The 11,713-nt window shown below is 33.8% G+C and overlaps 1 protein-coding gene across 2 annotated transcripts; it reads left to right on the forward strand.

Annotated features, from left to right (window-relative positions):
* The first annotated feature begins 6,213 nt into the window (after window positions 1-6,213).
* LOC129297607 (probable methyltransferase PMT21) lies at window positions 6,214-11,022 on the forward strand. 2 transcript variants are annotated; one of them, XM_054935933.1, is made up of 8 exons: window positions 6,214-6,370; window positions 7,356-7,628; window positions 7,721-7,869; window positions 8,156-8,351; window positions 8,465-8,675; window positions 8,858-9,530; window positions 9,612-9,689; window positions 10,429-11,022. In XM_054935933.1, exons 2-8 carry the CDS (start codon window positions 7,356-7,358, stop codon window positions 10,643-10,645), a joined length of 1,797 nt encoding a protein of 598 aa, XP_054791908.1. In that variant the 5' UTR covers window positions 6,214-6,370; the 3' UTR covers window positions 10,646-11,022. The 2 variants fall into 2 exon arrangements, with proteins under 2 accessions (XP_054791908.1, XP_054791909.1); XM_054935934.1 differs by lacking the exon at window positions 6,214-6,370 and adding an exon at window positions 7,125-7,263.
* Window positions 11,023-11,713: the final 691 nt, after the last annotated feature.

The raw sequence follows: 11,713 nt of genomic DNA on the forward strand, positions 1-11,713 counted from the left end.
ATAATCATAAACTGACAAAAGAAATAAAGTGAGCGAACAGATGCATGTGGATGTAGGCGTGTTTTTTGTCGATTATTTCCAAGATTACAATTAAATCCCTACATTATGGAGTAATTAATTATGGATAATGTGCAAATTTAATTATAAATTATTTTTTAAGAAATATTGAGTATATTATACTATGATGCAATGTAAATAAATTCATCAGCTAAAAAAAAACAAAGCATCGTGTATCTTTTATCAAATTTTAACAAATGATTGTTTATAAAAATTGTGAGATTGACATTCATTTAACTCTCTCTCTCTCTCACATTGCACTCTCTCACTTCAGCAACTCTTCCATCTCTCTCCCTCTTCCTCTCCCTCTCTCTCACTCATGAACAACCCCATCTTTATATCTCTTTCTTTACCACAATCACACATATGCAAATTCTTCATTCTTCATGCTCTTTTTCATTTTTCATTTCTATCATTCACAACCTAACTCAATCTCTTGCAACCTAAAAGCCTTCCATATGACAATTATGGACACCAAGATTGGATCTCTTGACGCATGCAAATTATTCTCATTGCAATCCACTAGTTCCATTGCCTTGTACAACTTATCTTTGGTCACAATCTTGTTGTCTTCTTCATCTAGCACTTGAAAAGCTGTTTTGAGCACATTCCCCAGCTCCTTGCACTCCAAGTCCTTTGTGCTCAACTCCAAGAACTATTGAATGCTCAGCAGCTCATTCTTATTCTTGTCGCCTTCTCCCATTATCCTCCTCACTAGGGTTGTACATAAAACTCAGTGGTCTAGGTAACTCAATTTAGCCCCAGCAAACCAACTCAACCTAATTTGGAGAAGTAACTTGATGCAAAAACCAAACCAACCAAACTAGATTGATTGGACTAGATTGGATTCCAGACTAAGCTATCACACTTATTAGTCTGGTATAGCCAAATATGATATATATATATATATATATATATATATATAATGCTCTAACAATGTCATTTTCATTTAATCTCTAACCTTTCAATTTCATTTCTTCCACATTCCAAGTCTTCCTCTTCAGTTTGCACTCTACAGCATTTTCCTCATCTTCCCAAACTCGCCATCTATCCTTTCTTCTTTCCTTAATTCTTCCACATAGCCTCCCTATTCCTCGCATCAATCATTGTAGAGTTCAAAGCTCATGGATCTTTGAGGAGGAGTTTATGATGGTTCAATGATTGGTTAGTATAAAGATTCATATGTTTTCAAGCATTCTATTCTTGGGTTATAGCTTGAACATTGTCATTTTTGGGATTATTTCACAATGCCTCTGAAAATGTCCAAGCTTTGAAGGATCAATTCTTGTTTTTTTTAAAAAAATTGATAAATGTGATGATCAATTAATAATTATATCATCTTTAATGCATTCAAGATTTGAGGAATGGGATTCATGGTGATAGTTCCTATATCTTCATCTTTGCTTTTAGTCAGCTCATTTTTTTCATCTTATTCTTATATATGAAAAATTGGTTTTGTTAATGGTGATGGGTGTTGGTTTATCTTCTTCTTCTTTCATGGTAATGATTTTTTTGATCTGGATGTTGGTTTACCATTGATACTTGCTTTATACATGTTTCTTCATCTTCTCTCAAATGTGATACAGAAATGTGGTTTGTATTTTTTTAAAAAGGAAGTTATGGCCTAGGAGACCAGTCTAGTAATCTAGAGGATTAAATATGGCTTGTTATGGTGTTGAGTTCATACTGGACTAGACCAAACTATGAATTATCATTTCTAGCTCAATGTAAAATTAGACCAAACATCCGGCTAGGCTCTAACCTGGCTAGCATGGTTTTTGTGTTGCCCTATTCCTTGCTCGATCTATACCTTATCAATCCCATAATTCCTCCAACCTCCTCTGTCGCTTGTCCTTGTTCTTGTCACCTTTATTGAATGCTAGATAGTGAAGCTTGTGTGTGTAAGGGATGCACCCATGTCTATCTTCGTGCACATGCCCACAATTTTAATAGATGGTTGTTTGTTAAAAATTGACAAAAGATGCCAAATACTCCTTGTTTTTGAGTTGATGAATTTCTTTGCATCACCTTATGATGTAAAATATTTAATATTTGTTAAAAAATAATTCATGACTAAATTTATATATTTACTTAATTAATTATTAATCTCCTCAATAAAAGCCATGCACAGCCATTACTTCTATTGAAGTTTCTCTTTATCTGTGATTATCGTTTTTTTATTTCATAGCTTCTATTTATAAGTCATTTTTAATATTTTTATTGGAATCAAGGTAAATCTTAAACCTTAGTAACTATATCTAAAATTTTTAATAAGTTTTTAACTTTACCTATTAAATATACATTTTTTTTGGACAAATAATATACATACCTTAAAAATAAAATATTTTAGCATTTAATATTTTTTTTGACATTTAATAGGGGTATGAGGGTAAAAATAAACACAATGATAATTGAGATATTTTATAAATAGAATTAAAACAAATATTTTTTTTGCCCTATAAATAAGATTAGAAAGGTATGTCATTCTATTAGAAACAATCATATTCACAGCGTGGTCAAATATCAAATGCACATACACTTTTTTAATAGAAATTTAAACATTAGTTCATTGAATCATAAATAACTAACTCCGTTAGCTATACTCAATTTTTCTGCTCCCTCTAATATCTATTACAGGGTGCCTTGTTAAAAGATTATTTGATTTTAAATGTAAAGTACTTGATGAAATATTAATTATATTTTTTTAAATATTACTCCTATTTAAATTTATTGGCTATGGGAGATAATGTAATGTGAATTTAAATTTCATTAAATAGGGATAAAATTTAAAATTTATTATGGTTTTAGAAAAAAATAAATTAACTATTTTTTTAATTTCAATGAAGTATCTACATGTATTTTACAATAAGGACTCGTGGGAGTAAATGATTTAAACGGAAGGGGGTGAGAAATGAAGAGGTAATCAGTGACCTAGTAACCTCATAAATTTACTTAATTATACTTATTTGAATTTTTTTGACGCACAATCTGATTTAAAAAGTCAATTATAAATATGGTTAGTGAACGTGGTTCAGTACTGGAAAGTCGGTGCTGCATCACTGTTGACAAAGGAAGACGTGCTACTTTAACAATCACGATAATAATGAAGTCAATGACGACTTATTTTCCTTCTTTTTATTTTTTAATTTTTATTAAAGAATATTTCGAACAAAACCAGTCAAAAAAACCATTAAACGAGGAACAATTAAACAATACGAGCAACTACTAACTTTAACAACAATTGATTAAGCACTTTAATAGAGGTCAAAGTCAAACATACACACAAATGCATAGCAATACGACCATCCCTTATTTTTAAAATCAGTGCTCCAAAATAGCGACTATTCTATAGCCAGAGATCACATTAATTGGAGTCCTATAATGTAAGATTTGAATTTTCAAATTGAAGACAATAAATCTGGAAAATTAGTAAAGGCAAAGTGGAGAAGTCCGTCTGAACAAATAGATTGTACTAAATGACTTAGTCAAACTCAAGTTTAATATTTTTCCTATATACATAGTTATTTAGCTTTAAAAGAAGACAAGAGTAAGCTCAATCATGAGTTTCCTATAAGAAGTTTTGAATTTTTGGAGTAAGCCTAAATTTCCTATAAGAAGTTTTGAATTTTTGGAGTAAGCCTAAATTTTAAGAAAAACTAAGTTAAAGTGAATCCAAGATTGGGCTTGAATTTTTGAGTCCTCCTTGTGTCTAATTAATTTTGATTGAAATCTAAGATAGCTTTTGTTACTGAATTTTGATTTCTAAGGTAAGGTTTTGGAACAATCATAAAAATCGACTTGAAAATAGTGAATAATGAATTGTTAAAAACTTAAAAAGAATGCACTCCTGTAAAATTATTGAGAGGGAAAAAATGTAATTCTACTTATAGGGCACTTATAAATTTTTAATATTTCTCTTTTCATTTTTTACTCTTATGAAATATTTTGAATAAAAATATTAATAATGAGATTTAAGAATATTTATTAAAAATAAAGATAAAAATTTGTTAAATTTTAAAATAAAATTAATGAAATTTAAGTTTGTTTTGTGGTACTTAATTATCATTATCCCAATAAAAAAATGGAAAATGTTGGATTTTCCCAATTCATGGGACCATTCCTTCCAGTTATGCGGTGCGCGTCTCCCAACTTTGAATTAACGTGGAAGTCCAATCCCTATCACTATCCTCTCGTGTCGGCCCTTACCAAATTCATGTGCTTATTTAACAACTATTTTTTAATTGTTTACAGGTTATTTGAGTACTATCATTTTTTTTGGCATGATATTCCTATTCATTTTAATACAAAATGTAAAAATTTCAATAAACTAGTAATTTATTCATAACTCTTAAATAATATGCATGGTTCATTCATTAGATTATATATATATATATATATATATATATATATAATTTTATTTAAAACAATCAGGAATAGTGGGTGTATTAAACAATAATCACACTATGCTAGAGAACGCACACCACATTGCATGACAAACAAAATGTTAATTGATGGTAACACCAAAATTTGCTTATTGTCATAAAAACACATTCTTTACTTGCTTATTATGACAAGCCTAACTAGCTTAGGTTTCCGATGGTTAGACTTTTAATGATATTCTGACAAAACTTAAACAACCATTATTTGTCACAAGTTAACCACACTTCTACAATTTTTAATAAAATAATAATATGATGTCATAAGTAAATTTTTATGTGTAAATAACAATAGAATTAAGACAATGAAAAAGGTATTTATTTCTATCTATGAGGTCAACAGAGAAGAGGTCTGAATACTGATCTTATACTGCTATCAGCAAAAGCTTTAGTGTGTATCACCCAACTTTAATTTACATGGAAATCTTTCTTCTTATTGAAAATAAGAGATCATAAACATGAAGACACAAACATGTTAAATATTTATATTTTGTATATATGTGGACTAAAAATTGTTTGGGTAAGTCAATGAAATTTAGGATACCATCAATCCGAATAGCATCCAAGTGGCAAATGCTTAAGGTGGTGATTAAACTAATTGTGTGGGCCTTTTTTTTGGTTTAAATACAATGTAATTTACTGTCGGTCTGTCTCTATCTTTTAATAAATTAAAAATATACCATGTCATGCTGGCACCTTTTTTAACCAAAAAAAAAATCATTATAATTGTATTTTTTTACTGAAATTTCATAATGTTTATTATAAGGATAGAGTCAGTATTTAAAAATAAATGAGGACAAGATTAAAAAATATATATACCATAAAGCTTTCACAAATTTTATGAGGGACCAGAAGTATGTAACACCTATATAATTTAAAAAAATTTTAAAAAATTAAGGAGGTCTAATCCCCCTTCCTCACCACTATTATTAGTTATGCGTAGAGTATAGTACTGTAATAATATTAAAAGTATATATGACTTTTTTTTATTTTTCCCCATTATGTTTTAAGACAAATTAATCACTTAATTCATATTCTTTTGATTCAGTCGTAATTTAATCTTTAAATTTTAACTTAATGTCTATAATTTAATTTAGTTATGACTCATTTTAAATTTTAACTTTCTACAACTCATTCTCAAAATCATAACTATTTAAAACATTAGTTTTTAAATTTTAATAATAACTTTATTAATTATAATTTTATTTATTAAAAATGTTAGTCCCTAACATTTTTAATAAATAAAATTATAGAAACTACATTGTAAAAGTATATGATTAGTTAACATTTTTAATAAATAAAATTATAGAAACTACGTTGTAAAAGTATATGATTAGGAATTAATTTCAACTGAGTCAAACTTGAAGTGCAGTTAAAATTATAAGAATCAACTTATTAATATTTTATTTTTTTTATTTTAAAATTGAGTATATTTATTCATTTAAAAATATTAAAAATTGCGTGTAATAAATTTGTAGAACTTAGGGTTTCATGATATTTACCCTGAGGGGAAATCTATAGAACTGGGAATCATTAATCACCCAGGAAACCCTATAAAAAGTTTCAGATTTTCAGTACATGTTGGCTCGTTTTCCTTTGTTTTTCCACTCACCTGCTTCTCCCTCTTCATCATTGAAGCGAAGAAACAAGAAAATAGAAATCCGGAACAGGGGACCACAGGGCATGATATTTTTTATTATATATAATCATTGACTAAGATTAGCCTGAGGCCCATCTCTGTTTACAGAACAAACACTATCGTGTTCCCTTTCTAGGATTTTGCCTCTTGTTCCTCCTCTGTGACTCGCACACCGCCATTGCTCTGTTAGCATTTCAAAACAGAGTGAGAAAGAGGAACTACTCGGTCACGTATAGCGGTACGCATTTCCATGCCCTCCTTCTCTTGTTTTTGTTTCTCCTCTACGTTGTTCTTTTGCTCTGTCATCTCCTTCTGTCATACCCAGATCTGATTATGCTCGTTGATGCTTCCATCCCCTCGCTGTTTCATCACAGATCTGATTTCTTTTTCCGGGTTCTCTGTTTTTTTTCCTCTGTTTTCTGTTTTCTTCTGCTTCTTCTTGTTTTTTTTTTTTTTCAGTTTTCTATGTTTAGCTGCCATGAGCTCCGGTGAGCGTGGGATGCTCGTTAGATTTTTTTTTTTTAAAGAACACATGCTTGTTTATTTCTGAATCAGAGGAACTTGGATGCCAAAAAGCTCTGTTTGTGAACATCATAAGCAAATGATAAAATGATTCATAAGAAAGAAAAAACAGTTGCTTGGCAATAACTGAGCAATGGGCGATGAAAACCTTTCATACCTGTCAAGGAATTATTAAACGACGTTATGCCGTTTCACTCATAGTTTCCTTTTTTTCCGTATCTTCAATGTCATAATGGGGTGGCACTGTAAGATCTGGCCTGGCTTTGCCTTTGTTTTGTGACTTCTTCAACTTTTTTGGGGGGATGAAACAGTTCGGCTCGTATGGGCTCTCTCTGTAGCCAATGGCATGTGACAGCCATAAAGGCAAAACGACAAAGTGTCGGTGTGGTACGACATTGCATATTTACAGCTTGCCCATGTCGTTTTAATGTCGATGTCGTCAAGTAGTACCTACCAGCTGGAACTTATCATTCCCTCTCTTTTTTACTCTTTACTCGCTCTGATTCCCCCCCGACTGCGTCTGTCACGTGATTTTGTGTCTTGTCTCATTGATCTAATTGGTACTAACAAGTTCTGAGCTTCGTATTATTTGTCCACTGCTCTTTCTGGGTATTGATTTATGAACACAGAGTGGTCTTCTTGTTCTATGTTATTGTGCAATTTTTTTTTTCCTGGAAATTGAATCCACGCCATTTCTGCAGATGAAGCATAAAGATGGAAAACCGATCAACCTGCCAGACAAGAAGTCCAAGGTTGTCCCTACTGCAATCTTGCTTGTGCTGTGCGGGCTTAGCTTCTACCTGGGTGGATTCTATTGCTCTAATAAAGACAGTATCATCACCAACAACATTCAGAAGGCAATGATGATGAGTTCTGCAAAGGAATCCTCAGTAGCTCCTCTGCAAATCAAACCCATTATCTTTCCTGAATGCAACATTGATCATCAAGACTACACTCCATGCACAGATCCAAGGGTATTATTATTATTTATGCTATGAAGTGTTGTTTTTCTTGTTCACCAAGTGGTATTTAGATGATGATGAAGCAAGCTTGCTTGGTTTTTTAGAGATGGAGGAAGTACGGTACCTATAGGCTAACCTTGTTGGAACGCCATTGTCCTGCAAAGTATGATAGGGAAGAATGCTTAGTTCCTCCTCCTGATGGGTACAAGCCTCCAATCAGATGGCCAAAGAGCAGAGATGAATGTTGGTACAGGTATATTTATGAGTCTATGCTTATGCTTTATGAGTTTAGTTAACGTTACTTAATGAGTTAGTTGGCCATCCTAACTGAGGTGAACATGAGATACGTGGGTAGGTGCACTGTCACCTCTTCGAATTCTAATTTTGCCAATTTCTTGGAGCCTAACTTTTTACTGGTTTCAGAAAAGTTGATTTATTGAGACATGTACAAACTGTTCTAGACAACGCTTGTTTACAATTTTAATAAAGACGGGTTATTCTGAGCTGCTGGTCATTTTTGGGCCAATTATAAATTTCAGGAACGTGCCGTATGATTGGATAAACAAGCAGAAATCAAATCAACATTGGCTGAAAAAGGAGGGAGAGAAATTCCTGTTTCCTGGTGGAGGTACTATGTTCCCCAATGGTGTTGGAGAATATGTTGATTTGATGAGAGATCTGATCCCAGAAATGAAAGATGGCACTGTCCGAACTGCCATTGATACTGGTTGTGGGGTGAGTTTCTTGTTAGTTTTGATGGCAGAGTTGAACTGTTAGACTTGACATAAACATAGGTTTTGTTATATGAACTAAATCCAATCCTGAGAACTCTGATTTTTATATCCAAGGTTGCTAGCTGGGGTGGTGACTTGTTGGATCGTGGGGTGCTCACAGTTTCTCTGGCCCCAAGAGATAACCATGAAGCTCAAGTTCAGTTCGCTCTTGAACGTGGCATCCCTGCAATTCTTGGCGTCCTTTCCACCCAGCGACTTCCTTTCCCTTCTAACTCCTTCGACATGGCTCACTGCTCAAGATGCCTCATTCCATGGACCGAATTCGGTAATTCTTGCAAACCTTATCATCTACTAGAAATTATACACAATCTAGAATCTTCTGGTTTCAGTGGAAGGGGCTAATAATGCTTGAATCGACCCAGCACTTCGTTATGTTATTACAAGTACAAACACGAAAGGAACAGAGGCAAATGTAACATATGACAGTGTTGAGACGTATGTTTTCAGGTGGGATTTATCTGTTTGAGATTCATCGTATTCTGCGACCCGGAGGATTCTGGGTGCTGTCCGGTCCGCCGGTGAACTACGAGAGGAGGTGGAGGGGATGGAACACGACTGTGGAAGAGCAGAGATCGGACTATAACAAGCTTCAGGAACTGCTCACATCCTTGTGCTTCAAGCTGTACAACAAGAAGGAAGACATAGCAGTGTGGCAGAAAATAGCAGATAACAAATGCTACGACAACCTAGGCCCAGAATCGTACCCACCAAAATGCGACGACGGCCTCGAACCTGACTCAGCCTGGTACACTCCTCTCCGTCCATGCGTGGTAGTTCCGGACCCCAAGCTCAAGAAATCGAGCCTGGGCAAGGTTTCCCGGTGGCCTCAGCGTCTACACGTGGCGCCGGAGAGAATCACAGATGTGCCTAGCGGGTCTGCGAGCATGTTCTCGCACGATGATAGTAAGTGGAAGAAGAGGGTTCATCACTACAAGAAGTTGCTGCCGGAGCTCGGGACCGACAAGGTACGGAATGTGATGGACATGAACACTGTGTTCGGAGGTTTGGCGGCGGCTTTGATCGGCGATCCTGTGTGGGTCATGAATGTGGTCTCCTCGTATGCCACGAACACTCTCCCTGTGGTTTTTGATCGAGGCCTGATTGGAACCTTCCATGACTGGTAATCACCAAATGGTTTATATTGCATTGGTTAATAGTTATTTGTGCGAATAATGTGTTTGAGTTGTGGGTTGTTTCGCAGGTGCGAGGCATTTTCTACTTATCCTCGAACATACGACCTCCTTCATCTGGATGGGCTCTTCACTGCTGAAAGCCACAGGTGAGATTTTTGGATTTGTATAAAATCCAAATTGGGTTTAGGCCCAGACCAGATTAAAAGCTTATTTGGGATGGGCTCAAGATTTCGTAAAGATAACGGGCTTTAGCCGTTCGTTATCAACTCCCCTCCCTGGGACATTAAACAATTTCATATTTTATTTTTAAAATTTAAATGAATTTTTTAAGATGAAAAATATAAAATTTTTAATATTTCCTTTTGAAATTTCTCAAGATTAAGGGATTGTTTGATTTTTGTTTTTAAAAATTGTTTCTCTTTCTTAAAAAAATAAAAAAATTATTTGGATAAGTGTTTTGAATTTAAATGTTTTTAAAAATAGAAAATAAAAAAAAATCTCAGAGCTGTTTTCTTTTTTGTTTTTATTTTAAAAAAACACTAGATTCAATTGTTGTAAATTACTTTTAACTATGATCAACCACTATCTATTTTAGGTCACTTCTATTACTCACTGTCACTGCTATTATCAGCCAAGTTTTTTTACTCAAAATATTTTTAAATTAACATAACCAAGTATTTTTGTTTTGTTTTGTTTTGAAAAATAGTGTTTAAAAATTAGTTTACAAAATAATGTTTTTTAAAAAAAGGGGGAAAAAAACAAACAAGCCCTAGGATTACATTAAACACCCTTATTTATATTATATAAACGCTTGACAAGACACTCTGCCGAAAGAAGACTAAGATTTCCATGAGATTGAACAAAGGGCGTGAAACTTATTTGCAGATGTGAGATGAAGTACGTGATGCTGGAGATGGACAGGATTCTGCGACCAGCTGGGCACGCAATCATCCGAGAATCAACTTATTTTGTAGACGCAATTGCCACAATGGCCGAGGGAATGCGTTGGCAGTGTCGTCACGAAAACACCGAATACGACATTGAAACTGAGAAGATCTTGATTTGCCAGAAAACCCTCTGGTACGCTTCGTCCGGTGCTTGAAGACCAACCTGTCAGAAGAATTAGCTCCAGTCCTTCTCAGCATAGGGATTATTCATTTTTAAAAGGACACGTAAGAATGAGTCAGCTACAAGTTCATCAATGCAACAATATCTTGGTAACCCAAATAATCAACCAAGTTATAGGCAGATTTGTTCTAGTTTAGATATATATATATTGTTATTCTTTATAGGCCAACAAAATGTATTGGCTATGTTATATGGCTTCCTTTTCTTCATCTCTTCTTCTTTGGCCTTTTCTTTTGTTGTTCTCTGTCTCTGTAACTGTGACTCCGCAAGTTGCTGCTTCCTTAAAGTGTACCCATCAAAAGCACAATGCTATTTCAATAGATATTCTTTCCACGGAATTCAACTTAACAATGCTAGCTGCTGCTGCTTTTGTCTTCATGATATATATCATTGTCCACAATAATCTGCAAAATATTATCACATCACAAGCTCTGAATACGAAAATTATCTTCTGGCCGGAAATTATCTACCTTCGTCCTTTATGTTATATACAATTATAAGGAATTAAAAGGCTTTACCAAATACAAACCTAGTGGTGTCAAAGGATCTTAATCACATTTAGAGCGTCGAAATCACCCGCTTATAAATATCGTTAAGAATACGAAGAGATTTTATCGGTTACTTTAAATCATACAGAAAGACAAATGCATTAACGTGTTAGATTAGTAATCAACTAACCAGACGTATCATGATCTTGATTTAAGGATTCGAACCTTATTTGCCTTCTACAAAATATGTTCAATTTTAGATAAGAGCTTGGAGAGATAAAACCAGAAAAATATTCTATATGCACAGAGTTCTCTCCATTTACATAAATAAGGAATTAAATTTTCCATCACATATTTAAAGAATGAAATGGAATAGTTATTGTGTCACACTCACATGGTTCAATTGATAGAACGTTGGTACAGAGGTCTGTGTCACAATGTGGTGGGTCTTCGCAAAACGATAAGGTTGAATACGTAAGCCCAGACCTTATTGGGTATGAGAGAGATGATCCTTAAGTCGTAGCACTTTTTGGTTGTGGGGGGCACACATGGGG

This window comes from Prosopis cineraria, unplaced genomic scaffold (genome assembly GCF_029017545.1).
Source record: "Prosopis cineraria cultivar Desert tree isolate PC_DT_omini unplaced genomic scaffold, ASM2901754v1 PC567, whole genome shotgun sequence".
In the NCBI taxonomy this organism is placed as follows: Eukaryota; Viridiplantae; Streptophyta; class Magnoliopsida; order Fabales; family Fabaceae; genus Prosopis; species Prosopis cineraria.

Bases quoted from the DNA above. Each gene is read 5' to 3' on its own strand.
- LOC129297607 (XM_054935933.1), top strand. From the start codon at position 7,356: ATGAAGCATAAAGATGGAAAACCGATCAACCTGCCAGACAAGAAGTCC. The intron at 8,676-8,857 runs GTAATTCTTGCA...GTATGTTTTCAG, and splicing joins CATTCCATGGACCGAATTCG to GTGGGATTTATCTGTTTGAG. The intron at 9,690-10,428 runs GTGAGATTTTTG...ACTTATTTGCAG, and splicing joins TTCACTGCTGAAAGCCACAG to ATGTGAGATGAAGTACGTGA.